This window comes from Microcaecilia unicolor, chromosome 8 (genome assembly GCF_901765095.1).
Source record: "Microcaecilia unicolor chromosome 8, aMicUni1.1, whole genome shotgun sequence".
Lineage (NCBI taxonomy): Eukaryota > Metazoa > Chordata > Amphibia > Gymnophiona > Siphonopidae > Microcaecilia > Microcaecilia unicolor.
The window spans coordinates 25045776-25063943 of NC_044038.1; the positions used below are offsets into that span (position 1 = coordinate 25045776).

Sequence of the window (18168 nt, forward strand, 5' to 3'; positions counted from 1 at the left end):
ATCACAGCCTTGACAAGAAGTGAAGGGAGAGGGGAAAACAACCAAAACAGAACAAAATAAAAAAAGTCTGTCAGTTTCTTAACAATATGCTTTGGTTGCCAGAATCTGCAGCTGTGCTCTAAATCAAAGCAAATCCCCTAAAGAGCTGTTTACTGTTTCTGTGAAATGAGCTGTAAGGCTCACTTTGTTAAAAAAAAACAAAAACAGAGAGAAAACATTAACACAAGCAGTTCTGATAAAAAGAAAAGATTACTCCCACCTGTACTAGTGCTTCCTTCATGGCAGTCCAGTTAGAGACCCTCCAAGCGCATTCAAGGACCAGGTAGGGATTGATGTGGCCCTTTGACTGGCCATACTCCGTCAAAGCCTCCCACTGGTTCAATTCTTTTGAACAGCTACATAGGAGAGAAAGAATAAAGGTCCTGTTCCATCAGAAAGTAAGTTATTCAAAGAGACATAAAAAAAATAATTCACCTCTGCAATCAAGTGGTACTCAAAGTACTGGGTATTCTACTGCAATTTAAGGACATTTTCTGCATGGAAGTGCATGGAATTTGGTGGCAGTGCTTTCAAACTTCTGCCGCAATCCTACAAAAACCCAGGGGCCTTGACAAGAGAATGCTGCGGCCAGCATATTTCTACAGAGCCATTTGAAGTCTGAAGGTTGTGAGCTCTCGACAGCAGTTAAAATTTTATTTTTTGGCCAATCTGACCAAAGAACCTGGGCGGACGGGGGAACTCTAGACCTACAAACCAATTAAAACCATTGATTACTGCTATTATTATTATTTTTTTGTTATATTTGTACCCCGCGTTTTCCCACTCATGGCAGGCTCAATGCGGCTTACATGGGGCAATAGAGGGTTAAGTGACTTGTCCAGAGTCACAAGGAGCTGCCTGTGCCTGAAGTGGGAATCGAACTCAGTTCCTCAGTTCCCCAGGACCAAAGTCCACCACCCTAACCACTAGGCCACTCCTCCCTGCATAATTTCTTCTATTTGTTTTAAAAATATTATGTAACTTCATGGAGTGTCCCCTAGTCTTTGTACTTTTTGAAAGAGTGAGCAATCGATTCACGTTTACCCATTCTTCTCCACTCAGTATTTTATAGAGCTTTATTATTCCCCCTCAGCCATCTCTTCTTCAAGCTGAAGAGCCCTAACCTCTTGAATCATTACACATTCCAGGCACGTATATGGTGGGAATGTGGGTGGTGTATACCTTTACAGGAATTATATTTACCTTAAAATATCAAAGGGCTTCCTTTATAACATGTTCCATTATATTAGTATAACATGCTTACCGAATCCAATGGTCTTCCCATAGCTGATATTCTGGGAAGATAGCTGGAGATGCATTGCTTCTCTCATGCTCTTTTTTAGCCCTTTCCATTGCCTTTTCATAAGTTTCTTGTGCCTGAAGACAGATGAAGAAAATGACTCAATATTTTGGCATTCCACTGTAAAAGTACCTAATGAACTATTATTTAAAAAAAAAAAAAAAAAAATATATATATATATATATATATATATATATATATATATTTGTCAAACCAGTCACAGTGACAACGAAACTAACATGATATTCAAGAATCACAACACTGTGATATATATCTCATATAAATCAATGGTAAAGCAGCTTTTGTCATCGTCATGATATCTTAATGCTGTATGCATGCTAGAAGGCAAATTCAAACTGAAACAGTTCTAAAAGTTCAAATTAAATTCAGCTAGAACTTTGTATGGAAAGGAAATTAACATATTCCATAGTCCTAACAAGATACAGAAGAAGGTGACATCTTCATCAGAATTGGCGCCTACACATAGTAACAGTAAATTTACAGCAGAGAAAGACCACCATGATCCATTCAGTTTTGGCTAAAACTGAAACTGCCATCGAAACTGTCTGAAAATACAAAGAGTAGCTCCCCTCCTCCAGTCTACTTTACAATCCCTGGTGGTCTAGTGGTGTAGTCAGGACAAGACTGATGCCCCAGTCATAGCAGCCATTTTGAGGAGAACCAGAATGGACAGAAGTAACTGGGGATCACTTCTGCCCCAGCTACACCCTTAAACCATCAGGGATTGTAAAACGGGCCCAGGGAGGGGTGTCTGGGAGAGGGTCAACACATGTGGGGGAGGGGGAGACAAATGGGTACAGAGCATACATTTTTGTCTTCAATTGAAAACATATGGTCATTTTTGGCCAAAACAAAAAACATGGTTGAAAATTAAAATACCTCAGCCAAAATCAAAACTGGGTAGAAAAAGAATTTGGGTTGATTTGGCACCATAACCAAAATCGAAGCCTAAATTTGGTAGGCCTGTAATCCAGTCTGCCCTACATGGTGGCCAGAAGTGCAACAACTAGGTCACACCCTTCTAAGGGTCATTTTTGTGTCTTAACTATACCCATCTCCACCAATATAAAATTCACCTGTTCAAAGAAGCCATGTTGCTCATATGCAATAGCAGTTGTTGTCTCTGAAAATTTGCAGCGCTTTTGCCACAAGCCGGCCCACATATCCTCCTCTTGCAAAAGTGAATAGAGCTCTGCCAAGGAATCTAGGATTTCCTGAAAGAGAATGAACAGAAAATCACATCACAGACCCTTTCAATGCAAAAAGTTCAACCAAATATTTGGCTGGCCTGGTAACTGTTCAACTTTTCAACATGGCTCCTTCATTCTCAGGCCAAGCCAGCTGAGGATTCTACACATGCCCCTTCAAGAGAATCCCATCCATCACTTGTGGGTGGGGCTCAGAGTGCAAACTTGTTGTTGAGTTCCAGAGAGCTGTGCTCAGTGGTCCCTTACTAAGAGATGCTGCTAAGACAGCAGCGCTAGATGAGAAGGAATACAGAGACTAACATGAGAAAAGCACCAATGGCTGTAATTTAAGGCTCGTGATACCACAGCCATCCAGGCAATCTGAAGGAGCAGGAGAGAGCTGGCTAGGGCTTTTTTTGAGGGGGTACTTAGGGGTACTGAGTACCGGCACCTTTTCCATTGTCTGCTAAAATTGACCCATGATCCCCAAGTTTTAATGAAAGAGCTCAGGCTCTACACACCAATTCTGCCTTGTCATAGGTTCTGTGACTGGTTGCAGGGGGCCTGGCTATTGTAGGATGGGTCCCTCAGTGATGACCCCACCCTGAATGGTGGCCTGGCATTTGAGTACCGGCACCTTTTTCGCTAGAAAATATGCACTGGAGCTGGCAGACCAAAAGTTAAATACAAATATATTTTCTTTGGTTTTAGATCTACCAAAGACAAATGATAAATGAGGGTCACACTTTTCTTTTGGCTTGACTGAATTTTGATGTCTTCCCCTCTCTGTTAAGGACCATATCTTTGACAATCTATGCTTTTCCTTTCTGTGATTTGAGCATATTTTCCGATACTTTGCTTTATCAAGATTTTCTTAACATCAAACATATAAACAGCGAGTGACCAACTCACTTGCAAATGCGCAGTAGAGACTTCCCTCTCTGTCCCGCCCCCGTGTCAATACGTGATGAAGGGGCGGGACAGAGAGGGAAACTGCGCTCCCCTCCCCCCGAGGTCGCCGCCACCAGTACCCCCCCCCCGAGTCGCCGCCGCCTCCACCCGGCCCGGGCCCTCTGATCGCAATTAATTCAACTTACATCGCCGCAGCACGCAGATCAGCTGAGCTCCAGTCGGCCTTCCTTCCCTGCCTGTGTCCCGCCCTCGCTGATGGTACGTCACACGAGGGCGGGACACAGGCAGAGAAGGAAGGCCAGGCCGACGGGAGCTCAGCTGATCTGCGTGCTGGGTTGATGTAAGTTGAATTAATAGCGAACAGAGGACCCGGGCCGGGTGGAGGCTTGGTGGCGGTGGCGACTCCGGGGGGGGGGGGGGGGGGGGGGCATGAAAACCCCCCATTCCAATAGTAGCCCATTTTAACGGGCTCAACGGCTAGTAATTATATAAAATCACACAAACAGAACATAGAAAATGTAAATGAGGACAGGATAAAGATGGAAGGGGTCTCTGTTGATGCCCTGCCTAAAGCTATCATCAAATTATTTGTGGTTACTTTCTGAATGGTTACGAACGCCTACAAATAAGCACTTCCAAAACAGTCCACAAAACTGCACCTATAAGAAAAATGTATGTATTGTTTTCTTTTTTCCTTCTTGAAATTTTGATGAAAGACTTAAATATTAACCATACCTAAGTATTATGATCAGAACACAATATATCAAAACAATATCATTAAATATGAAAAAAGAATGCATCATCTTTTAACAAAACCATCTGAAATATTTGAAGACAAAAGGCTCTACAGGATGATAAATATCTAAGGGTGGGAAGTTATCAATTTATTTATTTATTTATTGTTTGCATTTGTATCCCACGTTTTCCCACCTCTTTGCGGGCTCAGTGTGGCTTACAATAAGATATGAATAATGAGAATATAGTTGTTAGACTTGGTTATGGGTTACATTGTACAAGTTATGCGAGATAATCAAATTATCATTAGGAATATCACAATGGGACATCAACATTGAGACATTGGGAGGAGACAATGGGAAGCTTAAGGGCAGTGTTAAGACACAGAGGCACATGGTGTACATATTTCTGTGAGTAAATGTATGAGTAATGTGGAATTATGGGGGATGAGAGATCATAAGTGGATGTGTGATGCATTGATGAACAGTGAGTGTGGACTCTATGTGTTTTGGTTATTTCCGTAAATTGTCTCAAATAGATGGGTCTTCAGTAATCTGCGGAAGGATGCTTGTTCGTGGATCGCTCTTAAGTTGTGTGGCAGTGTGTTCCAAAGCTGCGTGCTCGTGTGAGAAAAGGTTGACGCGTGTAGCGTCTTGTATTTCACGCCCTTGAAAGTAGGGAAATGGAGGTTGAGGTATGTTCGGGAAGATCTCCTAGCATCTTCTTAAGATGTGTTATTTTACTGTTAACCCCAGTTATTAGTAACAGGGCAGGATTAAGGCGTAGGCAAACTAGGCGCATGCCTAGGGCCCAGTTGTTGATTTTTGCCCTGGTAAGTCAGTTGATAGCAGAAAGAATGTGAGGAGAAGTTGGAAACCAGAGCTACCAGCATCCACAGAGTTCTGTCTATTCTCCCCACGCCTTGTACACTGTTCTCTAATCAGTAGGGGGAGTCTCGGCAGTGGGGGGCACTTACCGCCGCCTCTTTAGGAGGCATGAAATGCTCCCAGGTTAACGCGGTATAATCCAGTTAGTTCACAATAATCATAATGCGGGAACAACCACTCTCCACCCATGACATGCCCCCTCAAAAAAATATCTAAAATAATTGGCAATTTGCATGTTAGCATGTGCAAATACGCAAAATACCACCAAATGCCTTTAACTTTCCGCGGTAGCATATTAGCATGTCCTAACTGCATGTGAAGGGCTTTTCTCCTGTTAGTAAACATACCCCCTAGGTCTCACTTCATAAAATGGAACTCGTGCTAAAAAAGCACCAGCAAGTGGTAAAATAACATATGTTAAAGGAAGCCCATGTTGATAACTCCCCTCCCCCCCATGTGAAGATTTCAGTCTCTGCAATCCAGAGCTGATACTGTGATGCATAATGCCTCATTCCACCAATGCATAAGAACCAACTGTGGCGGAACAGGAGGTTCCCATGCTTTGTGATTTGTATTGCTGCCCTATGACACTCTTTCCCTTCAGGGTATTTCCCTTGGTTGGCCAGCAGGTGGTGTAACTACACTCCCCAAAAGGGAAAATGAACCTGCAGTGTCCTTGGTCAAACATCCTTTGTGCTTCCGCTCTGTGTCCTGATTGGCCTTGAAGCCAAAAACCTAGCCCAGAATGTGCTAGAACTTCTCAGTCTCAGTTGGGAATGTGGAGGGAGTAGACCTGTGTGGAGGCCCTGTTCAATTCCTGTGAGCAGTTTCTTTTCCTGATCTCCCCAGATATTACTTAGGTAGTAAAAAGTGTTCAGCTAGATTTAACACCAAATTCCTGTTATTTTATCGATTCCTATTTGCTGTTTAAACTTTAATGTTCACTGTTCTACTTTTTTTGATAATAAACCTATTATTTTGTTAGCTCTGTTATCCTGGACTGAGTAAGAATCCTGGCAGTTTGTGTTCTCATTCTGTGGGTGTTTTCTAGGAACTGTGGAAATCCTAGGATTGTGGCCCCAGTGTCCCAAGAAACCACCATGGAAATAACGTTTTGGTGGGAGAACTTGTCCAGAGGAAAGCGGGACCCAGCAGGACCATGGAGGGTATGCCAGTGTAGGGGCACATGCACAGGTGCAGGCAGGCCAGGGAAGTGCTGGGCCATAGGGTCAATCCCAGGTGGATGCTAGGGGTAATGCTCATCAGTGATGTCATAATGGCTCACTTTTATTATATATAGCAGTATGTCACAATGGCTCACTTTTATTACATATAGCAGTGATTTTGATTTCTAGAGATATTTTTCTTTTTTTCTTTAATTAAGGGAGGAGTTATCAATGTGGGCTACCGTTATGATGTGTTATTTTACTGTTAATCCCCGTTATTAGTAACTAGGTATCACGAAACACCTAGCCACTCGGCTGGGGCTAACCCTGCGGCAGAGGGTCTATCCCCAGCACAGATCAGGGCCACCTGCACCTATGAATGTGCCCTACACTAGCACCCTCCTCCAACCGACTGGGTCCCAACCTCCTCTGGGCGAGTCTCCCACTCTCAAGTTATCTCCGGTGATTTCTAGGTTATTGGGGCTACACTCCCAGTGGTCCCACAGTTCCAAGAAAACACTCACAGACCCAACACACACCACCAGGATTCTTAGTCCAGACAAAAAGAGTCAATAAACTAAAAAAGCTTTATTATCATCATAAAAATATTGAACATTGAACTATAAAAACAGAAAATAACAAGCAAATAACAGGTAACTGAATAAGGATCAATTATAAAACTATCTAAACATTTTATCACTATCTGGATAGTGCCTGGAAAGTACAGGAAATATAGATGCTCACAGGCTACAGAATATAACTGCTCACAGGATCTCAGAAAAGAGGTCATTTCTCTCTCTATTTCCAAACTGAGAGTGGAGAAAAATCCAGTATTTCCAGACTAAATTTGAGCTCCTGGGCCAAACCGAGCTCAGAACAACATTTTTTAAAAACAGATGACCACATCACTACAGTTTCCTTTGTGTTAAACTAAAGAAGGAACAGTCATTTCTCTGTAACAGCTTTAAACATAAAACATGCACCACCTGCTGGCCAAACTAGAAAAATAAACTTCAAGAAATAATTAACACAATTTACAGGCTTACAAACCCACTGTTTTGTCACACTAGGTCTCATTGCATAAAATGAGACCTGTGCTAAAATAGCACAAGATAGTGGTAAAATAACATGTCTTAGTGGTACCCTCACTGATTACTTCCCGTTTAGTGTGAAGAGTTTCAGTCTCTGGTAACCAGAGCTGATATTATAATGTTATAATGCCTAATTCCACAAATGCCTAAGAGCCAACCTCATCAGTGATGTCACAATGGCTCGATTGTCCTATACTTGGCTCACTTTTATTATATACAGCAGTGATTTTAATTAATTAATTTCTACTTTTATGCCACAATTATCCAAAAACGAGTTTCGGTTCAATGTGGCTTACATTTAACAGCTGTTAGAAATTACATTGATTCAATTACATTTACAAGGTTGTATGATGCTGTATTTTACAGTGGTTGACAAGATAAATGTTAAAGCATATGGAATAGTCACTGGGTTTCTTAAGAAGATAGGTCTTAGTTCATTTCTTAAATGAAAAGATGTGCTACAATTAGAGGTTGTGTTGTGTATTGTTATTCCAGAATGATTAGTGCATATTTTACTCTTAGAATTTCCTGAAGAGGTAGGTCTTTAGGTCTTTTCTGAACTGGAGGTAGTTTGTGATGCTTCTTATGACTATGGGAACTAAGTTCCACCATTTTGAGCCCAGGTAACTAAATCCCGTTGTGTAGGTGGACTTGTATAGTATGTTTTTGCAGTTGGACAGATGACGTAGTAGGTAACCTCTGGTTCCTGGGTTTGCATTTCTTGGTGATAGTTTGATCATGTCTAGCATACAGTCTGGTGACATGCCAAACAGTATTTTTTGTTGTTGTTACATTTGTACCCCGCGCTTTCCCACTCATGGCAGGCTCAATGCGGCTTACATGGGGCAATGGAGGGTTAAGTGACTTGCCCAGAGTCACAAGGAGCTGCCTGTGCCTGAAGTGGGAATCGACAAACTCAGTTCCTCAGTTCCCCAGGACCAAAGTCCACCATCCTAACCACTAGGCCACTCCTCCACTCGATTTTGATTTGTAAAGACATTTCTTTTTTCTTCTGTTAAGGAAAGAAGCTATCCATGTGGGTTTCAGCTGAAACTCAATACTGAGAAAACCCAGTGCCTAGTACTCACCTCGCAATACAATAAGAATAAATTTACCACCATCAACACACCTAAACTAAATCTACCAGTTTCGGACACCCTGAAAATCCTCGGAGACACCATTGATCGACATCTTACACTTGAGAATCATGCAAATAACATAACCAAAAAGATGTTTCATTCAATGTGTCAGCTAAAAAGCGTTAGACCATTTTTTCCAAGGATTGTCTTCCGCAATCTGGTACAATCACTGGTACTCAGTCATCTGGACTATTGTAACTCACTCTACGCTGGTTGTAAAGAGCAAATACTCAAAAAACTCCAGACAGCTCAGAATACAACATCCAGGCTAATATTCGGCACACCAAAATATGAAAGCGCGAAACCCCTACGAGAAAAACTACACTGGCTCTCACTAAAAGAACGCATCACGTTCAAACTTTGCACTTTAGTCCATAAAATCATCCATGGTAATGCCCCAGCCTACATGTCAGATCTAATAGAACTACCACCCAGGAACGCAAAAAAATCTTCCCGCACACCCCTCATTCTTCATCCTCCCAAGTGTAAGGGTTTGAAATACAAATCAATGCACGCATCTACCTTTTCCTATACGAGCTCGCAGCTCTGGAATGTGCTGCCACGTAACTTGAAAACGGTCTACGAACTGACCAATTTCCGCAAATTATTAAAAACCTATCTCTTCGACGAGATATATCACAAAGATCAACATGTGTAATTGTATAATCTTTTGAACTTTTAGTACTGTCTTATAATGTCTTTTGCTTTAACACCATCATGTAATTCACCACCATGTAACACAAACCCTCTGTAAACCTAATGTATATTCACTTCTATTTCCAGTACCCATGATGTATTGTAAGCCACATTGAGCCTGCAAAAAGGTGGGATAATGTGGGATACAAATGCAATAAATAAAATAAATAATAAATAAACCATTAAGACGTGTTATTTAATGATAACCCCAGTTATTAGTAACTAAGTCTCACTGCAAAAAATGGGACCTGTACTAAAAACGCACCACCTAGTGGTAGCCTACGTTGATAACTATGCCCCTCAGTCTTTCTTTCAACTAAATGTTTTTTCCAAACATTGTTTTATTGGCAACAAATACAAACCACAAAACAACGCCAAAATACAACTGCAAATGTGCTGCTTTCTACTCATTCAAAATCCGACTATGTGCTACCGGAGTCAGGGTGTCCCAAAAAGGTGTCCATGTTTTTTTTAGAAACCTCTCTCCCCTCAAGGAAGATGATATACCCTTATGCATCAAGGCACTGTGTAGAATCATTGCTGATCTGCAATGAGATACCATTGGGCTTCCGAGGAAAGCCACACCTGCAAGATAGAATTCTTTGCCAGCAACACAGAGGCGGGGCTGGAGGTTGGGAGGCGGGAATAGTGCTAGGCAGACTTATATGGTCTGTGCCAGAGCCGGTGGTGGGAGGCAGGGATAGTGCTGGGCAGACTTAAACGGTCTGTGCCAGAGCCGGTGGTGGGAGGCGGGACTGGAGGTTGGGAGGCAGGGATACTGCTGGGCAGACTTATACGGTCTGTGCCAGAGCCGGTGGTGGGAGGCGGGGCAGGTGGTTGGGAGGTGGGGATGGTGCTGGGCAGACTTATACGGTCTGTGCCAGAGCCGGTGGTTGGGAGGTGGGGATAGTGCTGGGCAGACTTATACGGTCTGTGCCCTGAAGAGCACAGGTACAAATCAAAGTAGGGTATACACAAAAAGCAGCAAATATGAGTTATCTTGTTGGGCAGACTGGATGGACCGTGCAGGTCTTTTTTCTGCCGTCATCTACTATGTTACTATGTTTCAAGAAAGCCCGCAAACCCAAAGGCTACTGCCCCCGGATGGAAAAGATATCAAACAGATGAAGCGGGGAAGGAATCCATTGCACTTCTAGAACTGAGAAACGTGACCGGCCAACTGGGTTCAAAAGTCATAAATAGATGGACAAGACCAAAACATAAGGGCTAAGTGCCAACACTGGTCGAGCACTTGGGACACTGGCCATCCAACCTCAAAGTCACTTGATATTCCCTGTGAGGACAGATGTACAGCCGAAATAAAAAAAACTTGTATTGCAATTCCCACAAGGTGGCACTCTCAGTGAGACTCTAGACACTGGAGACATAAACCTTTAGAATGTGGTGCCTGTGGAAGTTCTTCTGACCATCTGTGAACCGAGAGAGAGTAGTCCTTGTCCGGGAGTTTATCTCGCAAGTAGCCATAGCAGTACTTTAGGGGAACAGAAAGCTGAGCATCCAAACCAAGCATTTTGTTAAAAATGTTCCCATACTTCCGCAGTCAAAGAAGCAATTGGCAAGGTTCTAAGATAACGGTGCAGTTGAATATAAGCAAAATGATCCTGAAAAGACGGACCCCCGAGTGTTTCACAAGTCCTCAAGGGGCTTAAGGCGGCCCATGTCCCCCAATACATGGTGAAGATACTGAATACCTTCAGTCGACCACTGCCGGAAAGCAGATGAAGTCTCTCTTACATTTCCGGCGATGGGCAACAAAGGAGACACTTCCCCAGATAGGCCATGAACTTTTCAGAGCCACCGCAAGGTCTTGCGAAAGGATGAGAATAGGGGCGCAAAATGTGGGGGTGTCTGTGCTTTACTCACTGGTGCCTGAAGCCAAAAGGTAAAATGGTGTGAATCTCTGTGCTGCTACAGGAAAAAAAAAATGAGTACCACAGAACCAATCAGTGAGATGGCGCATACAACTGGCCACAGCAAATAATTTGATATTCAAAAGGCCCAAGTCCCCCCGCTTGCGAGGAAGCATGAGCTGAGGGACTGGAAGACGAGCGCACTTGCCCCTCCATAAATAAAGGGATAGAGACCTCTACAAAAACTGCTCATCCTTCTGCTATAAGAGTGGTAATATCTGAAATATATAATTCCATTTGGGAACAATTATCATATTGTAAAGTGCAATTCTATCAATTAGGGATAGGGGCAGCGCCCTCCAATCCTGCAAGACTCGTTTCATAGTGAGCCTCAAAGGTTGACTGCATATAGGAGAGATAATTCTGGGGAAAGAGAGATCTCCAAATGCTTAAAATTATCCAGCACCCGCTTCTTTCAACTAAATTTTAAGAAGAAAACGATGCAAACATTGTTCTGATAGATGCAGTTTTGTGTCTTCAGTTTTAAAAGTGCTTAGTGAAGGAGAAAAATAGAATATAAAAAAAAAATGAGCAAAACATTACCAACATAAAAAAATGAAAATATATTGAAACTGCCATAAATCATCAAGCAAATCAATATCAACAGTAGAAAGCACATTGATAAAAGACTTCCAGATATCTATATTAAGACAATAATTCTTTACTACAAAAGAAATTTTCTGGCCTGTACAAATGTTCCATGCCTTATAGTGTCAAGAAAAAATTGGAAGTATTTGAAGACGTCAATAAAATGTTATTAGACACTTTGCAGTAACAAGAAAAGTATTGCTTACCTATGTCTAAATTATCTAAACAATAAAACAGCAAGACTCACTAGAAGTCTACTATGTGTGACTTTAAATACTGAGAAAATATTTCTGGCCAAAAATTTCTATCCTTGGCTACGTCAATCAGATGAAGAAACACCCACCCAAATTTAAACAATTTTACCAAAGTATATTACTAGTGACGTACAAATTTATACCCATTCTACTGCACGTTGGCATATCAAGAATTACGCTTCTTCAGTTACACAAATCTAATCAACCTCCTCAGAAAAATACAGCCCCAAATCCACTTCCCAATTGATTTTCAGTTTTTGGGTTGCAGAAATTTTCATACCCAGTAAACATCGGTAAATTTTAGAAATTAAACTGTTATTCACCTTTTCACTACTGCCTTTGGCTCCTAACCGCTACTCATTTGCCCTCCTCCCCCCGTTCCTCTTTACCCTGTAATTCCCTTGCCCGTAATGTCTTGTCTGTCTGTTTTATCTAGATTGTAAGCTCTTTGAGCAGGGACTGTCTCTCTATGTCAGGTGCGTGCGTCTGGTAGCGCTATATAAATGCTATTAGTAGTAGTAGTATTAAAAGGTACGCAGACTACATGCTAAAAAAGAGTAAGCTCCCTCCTACACCCAGTTATGGTAGGATTGTCTAGGTGAAAATAAAGCCCCTTAAAATTGAAGCTATCAAAAAGCCATGATGTAGGTTGCAATAATGTACCTCTGCATCTGAATGTAACTCGTCTTTGCTATCAATAAGACGATTTGAGCTAAATCTAAATTTATACATTTTAAGTCTTCCGGGGAGATAAAAGATTTATGACAAAATAATTGGGATGTCTGCTCTGTTGTCAGTTTATAACACACTGAAGAGACATGCTTGTCCAGTTTTGCTGGAAAATCAGATTTATGGCAGACTGGCATTAAAGGAGAGGGGAAAGAAGTTAAACTTCATCTTTTGTGAAATTAACCACCGTATCCACAGGAACAGATGATACGAATTGATGAATAATTTGCAGCTCATTATCCAATTTTGTTTCTTTTAGCCCAGCCCAGAGGACAGTAACAACACATTAGGAGCTCCTTTACGAAACCACGGTAAAATCTGAAGTTACCGCGGCTTAACATGGGACTTCATTGCGCAACAGCTGCAAATTTGCATGGCAACTAATGGGGGCATTTCCAGAATTCACAGTTACAGGTGCCATGCTAAATTTGCAATAACGTCCGGTACTCTGCATGGAGTTAGCAAAGAAGCACTCAGCATCTCCTATTTTTTTTTTTTTTAATTTGTACCCCGCGCTTTCCCACTCATGGCAGGCTCAATGCGGCTTAGGTACTTATTTGTACCTGGGGCAGTGGAGGGTTAAGTGACTTGCCCAGAGTCACAAGGAGCTGCCTGTGCCTGCAGTGGGAATCGAACCCAGTTCCCCAGGACCAAAGTCCACCACTCTAACCACTAGGCCACTCCTCCACGGTAAGTGGTCCAGTGTTAACTGCAAAAGTGCTGATTCGCACACAGTATTTGCAGTACACTACTGACTCATGTCATTTTATTTTATGCATTGTTTTTATAAAATTTTGCTAGAAATTGACTGCTATTATTGGATTGTCTTATTTTGTCATTTTAAATTTGTCACGGTAGATATGGAAAAATTATGTCTGACCTGATCATTTTCTTTCTTTTAGTCCTACCAGACCAGTCCAGACCATGGGTTATCTTTGTTGACCAGAAGATGGAGAGAGAGAAGAAAAGTAGTTCTTGTAACTTGCCCCTTAAGAGTATTGTGAGCTTGGAATGTTCAGTTATTTTGACTAGCCAAGCAGTGGTGCTTATGACCATATTGTCCGTCACCACTGAAAAGTGGAGACCAACAATTTCAGCAATCAAGGAAGTGTATGCTCTAATGACATGCAGATGTTTCACTGAGTCAGAAGATGTGCGAGACCGAACACAGTGAAGAAACAAAACAACAGGATGAATCAAATCTGTCAAAAAGAGACCAATTGGAAGGAAAACTGCATAGTGGAAATAAACTAATGAATAAAGCAAGGCGATTTTCTGAACTGGTCTGGTAAGGCTAAAGGAAAGAAAATTATCAGGTAAAAAATGTTTTCCTTCCTTAGCGTCCATATCAGACCAGTCCAGAACCACTGGGATGTAGCAAAAAAGTGCCCAAAAGGAAGGGTGGGACTAGGAAATAAAAAGTAGGAAGATGGAAGCAGCATCCTTAACAGAGAGAAAGAGTGTAAGGGTGTTAGGAATACTTAATATCCAGGGAATATATTCTGATAGAGAAAGCATGTGAATACCATCTCAGCAACACAGCATGAAAAAGGTATGGCAGAGAAGGTACTGATCTGCATCGCTTACTAAGCTATTATGTTAAGAAACACTGCACCGGAACCCACACAGAAGAGAACGTGACCAACTTGTGCTCTACAGTAGACAGGTACAAGCAAACTTGTCTAGTGGTTGAAGAAGCTATATCTTTTGAGCATAAAGCTAACGCCATGTGAGCCAGATGCCTGCCAGCTTTATTCCACATTGCTTGGCGCCATAATTGTGGCTAAGGGAATTACTTGAGTTTAAGGTTCCATGTCTCTCAAAATTAACCCTATAGAGGCAGAGAAAAAAGAATAAGTACCTGAAAGGAAAGGTTCAGTCTAGAAGGAATCCTCAAGCAAGAGAAAATAGAGAATGCAATAAAAGCAGCCTGTCTAGACTCAGGCGAAAGGAGACATGAAGGAAGCAAAGGAAAGGCAAAAATATTTTTTATTCCCAGAAACTATGTTAGGATGCGGGAAAAACCAGAAGTCTGCTCAGCAACTGCTGACCAGAAGGCTAAGCACTTCAAGGCTGGGCAGATACCCGAGGAAGAAAGCTGAAAAGTATTAGGCGATCATGCCATAAAGCCAGAGGAGCATTGGCACACAGGTGGCCAGAGAAGGGGTGATGAACTGGTGGGCCAAATAACCAAGCCAACCAACAGACCAGTGCTGCTGTGAGCTACAGCCTGCCAGAGAAACCGCGTCCTGCAGCCAGCTTGTATCACTGCCATGATTTACTAACAGACTGGGTGGAGTTCCCATAGTAAACAGACAGACTTTGCAACTGAGCTATATAGCCGGATGGTGCCGAGCTCTATAATCTACTGCTAATGATGTGCCACATTTAGAGGTGACTGAAATGTGCTACACAGGGTAATGCCACAGCCAGGAACTGCTGTTAACTATGTCAATTAGCTGTGTAGTATAGCTAGGTCAAATAAGTGGATGATACCAAGGCCATGAGCGAAGCCGAGTACTGCAGCAACTGTACCACATGCCTGGATGCTGCTGCCGCTGTAACCTAGTCCTTCCAGGTCAAGCACTTCAGATGAGAGTAATCAAGTGGCTCAAAAGGAGTTTTCATCAGCTGGGTGAGAACGACGTTGAGGTCCCATGACACAGGTGGGCAATTGCCTGCTTGTGCTGACAGCTGAAGTGATGTGCTCTCAGTGGGCAATCTGGTGGTCTTTGAAGCCAATGCAGGGCGTAACCAAGATGGACTATTTGAAGAACCCACTGGTCGGAGGTTGCAAGAGGCCACCTTTCTTGGTAAAACTTCAGCCTCCCCCCCCCAAAACTAGCAAGTCATCTGGGACGGTCACTTTTACAGCGGCTGTGCTCTGCTGGAACCAGTCAAAAACTCACCCCCTGCTTTGATTGGGTAGCCGTCTGGGCCTTAGGTGCACCTGTTGACAAGAACGAGCGTGCTTGGGCTGAGCCTGCTGAGGGTGGCGAGAAGGGCTGTACCTACGCCTCTGCGAGTAATAAGTACTCCTCTTCGCCTTGCCAATAAACTTCCTAAAGGAGGAGGAAGGTGCAGAAGGCGCCCAGCAGGAGAGAGAAAAGATGGTATATCAGTGTGCTTCTGGATGAGGTCAGCGACCTCCTCCACCTTCTCTTCAAAAAGATTATCCCCCCCAGCAAAAGACATTTGTTAATCTTTGCTGAACCGCCAGATCCAAGTAAGAGACATACAGTCTACGCATCACTATAATCTGGGCAGATATCCTAGAGGCCACATCAAAAGTGTTGTAGGCGAGCCTGGCCAAGAACTTACAACACGCCTTCTGCTGCTTGACCAGCTGGCGAACAGTGGGAGAAAGTCCGCTAAAACAGACATACTACGCACCAAGGACAGGCTCGTGTACAGCTGGTACAATTGGATACGGGAGATGAGCATGGAGGCCTGAAACATTTTCCGCCCAAAAGAATCTAGGGTTCTAGCTCTCAAAGACCTAATTTTAAGCTTGTTACAAAATCTAGACCAGCAATGCAAACCCATATTACCCATCTGTCCTCGGAGAAAAATATTTACCCATATAAGAAGAAATAAACACCAACAGAAAGACTGTCTTACCAAAAAGACAGTAAAAGGGAAGCACCTTTAGCCTTGATATCCCTCCATAGAAACTGCAGGAAACTGCAGCCCAGAAAGGGAGTGGGGGGGGGGGGGGGGGAGGGGGACGGAACCAGCACTACCAGGTGTCACTCCAGCTCCAACAATCCTGTAGAAAATTTAAAAGGAGCTGAAACCATATATAATGAGACCCCCCCCCCCCTCTTCAACTGAAAGCCAGATGTCACTGGATCAGGAGCTGGCTGAAAAGCACCAAGAGGAGTTGCACGGTCCAACGACCATCCACTTGAAGACAAAGAAGAATACTGAACATTCCAGACTGCATAATACCCTTACGGGGCAAGTCAAAAGAGCCACATTTCTTCTCTGTCTCCATCTGCTGGTTGAAGGACATAACCCAATGGTCCTGGACTGGTCTAGTATGGACACTACGTAATTTATTTTATAAATATTTATTATGTAAATTTGTAAATAGCCTAGATATAAGAAGAAACTATAACAATAAATCATGAATTAAGTACTTAACACAGCTCAGGAAAAGGGCCCCTTAGATTTTTAGGCCAAATAAATTCCATTGATATCCAATGTTTGGCTTTCCACCAAACCAAAAAATGTTGGTTAAAATCTAGTACCAGCATATTGTGGTACTGGATTAAGCAGGAAGCACTCTCATACTGGCACTTGAGGAATAAACTGCATGATTTGCTTCTAATGGAACTTCAAAGTACTCGCCTTACTTTTAAATCTCACCATTTATTCTATTCTGTTATGGGGGTTATTATACGTTCAATCCCTGGCACCAAGGGTTCGTAGTTATATTTTAAATCAACTGGGTGCTTTTTCAAGCACTACTAGTTAATTCTCCACAACTGGTCCCCATTAGGTCACATCAATTTTTTTTTCTCTGCGGCTATTGTCACCGGTTTTCATCATTGGGGTTGGGGGGCAGGGGTCTGGGCGGGCGTACGAATTGCCCTTTAGGTATAGCATTTAGAGTTCTATTGTCACTGAATGCTGCTGCATTTGATTTATATGGCTTGGCGATGTATTATGATTGCTGGAGCCAACTTGTTTCCAATTTCCTCCAATCATTAAGTAGTATAGGGAGGGGGGGGGGGATGGTAGGTTTTGGGATGGATATTGGCTGACTGTTTGATTGTTCTGTAGGGCAGAAGGTGAGAGGTTCTAAGAAACCAAAACTTCTCACGGTTTTCTCTTTTCTGCTAATATTGAAAATACCCGGTATTAGGGTTTGGGGGGAGAGGGAGTGGAGGGGAGGGGTGAGGATGAGGGATTTGTTTGGAATGTACATATGGTGATGAATCTTATTCTAGTTTTGGATTATTTCTTGTTCTGTGCCAGTCATCAATAAAATGTTTATATACAAAATCTGGTACGATAAGGATGCTTTCTTTCTTGCTAAGTGTTAGGGGGCTGATGTGAGATTCTGTCTTTTTTGATTCTAAATTAAAAAAAAAAAAAAAAAAACTATTTTGTGCAAGTGTCTGAAAAACACTGGGGAATGTGAACTGGTAGCCAAGCCAGCATCATAGGTGTGGGAGCACATTTGTCTTAATAGTTGCTGATCTGCCAAACTACAATAACTGGAAGAAAGATCACGTATTCAAGTACATTTTCAACTTACTTGGTGGCAGTGGAAAATTCAAGGAATAAACTACTGTCAGAAGATGTAAGAGCTTCCAAATATTTTACAGAATTCTTACACCATTTGAAAGGAAATGTAGACTCAAACGTTGTTTTAAAGTTCTTGGATTCTCCAATTTCCTCTCATTAATTTTATACTCCACCCAAAAAAGAACTAAAAGTGTTAAGAATCTTGGGCAAAGCACTACCTCCAGATTCTATAACGGT

General features: G+C 42.3%; 1 protein-coding gene across 1 annotated transcript in view; it reads right to left on the reverse strand.

Moving 5' to 3' along the window:
- TRRAP (transformation/transcription domain associated protein) overlaps positions 1-18168 on the reverse strand; it is a 342568-nt gene that overhangs the window by 114459 nt on the left and 209941 nt on the right. Inside the window, exons 53-55 of the mRNA XM_030212524.1 lie at positions 2437-2574; positions 1304-1416; positions 260-395 (exon numbers count right to left, since the gene is read on the reverse strand). Coding sequence (XP_030068384.1) covers positions 260-395; positions 1304-1416; positions 2437-2574 — 387 coding nt within the window. The remainder of the gene's footprint in view (positions 1-259; positions 396-1303; positions 1417-2436; positions 2575-18168) is intronic.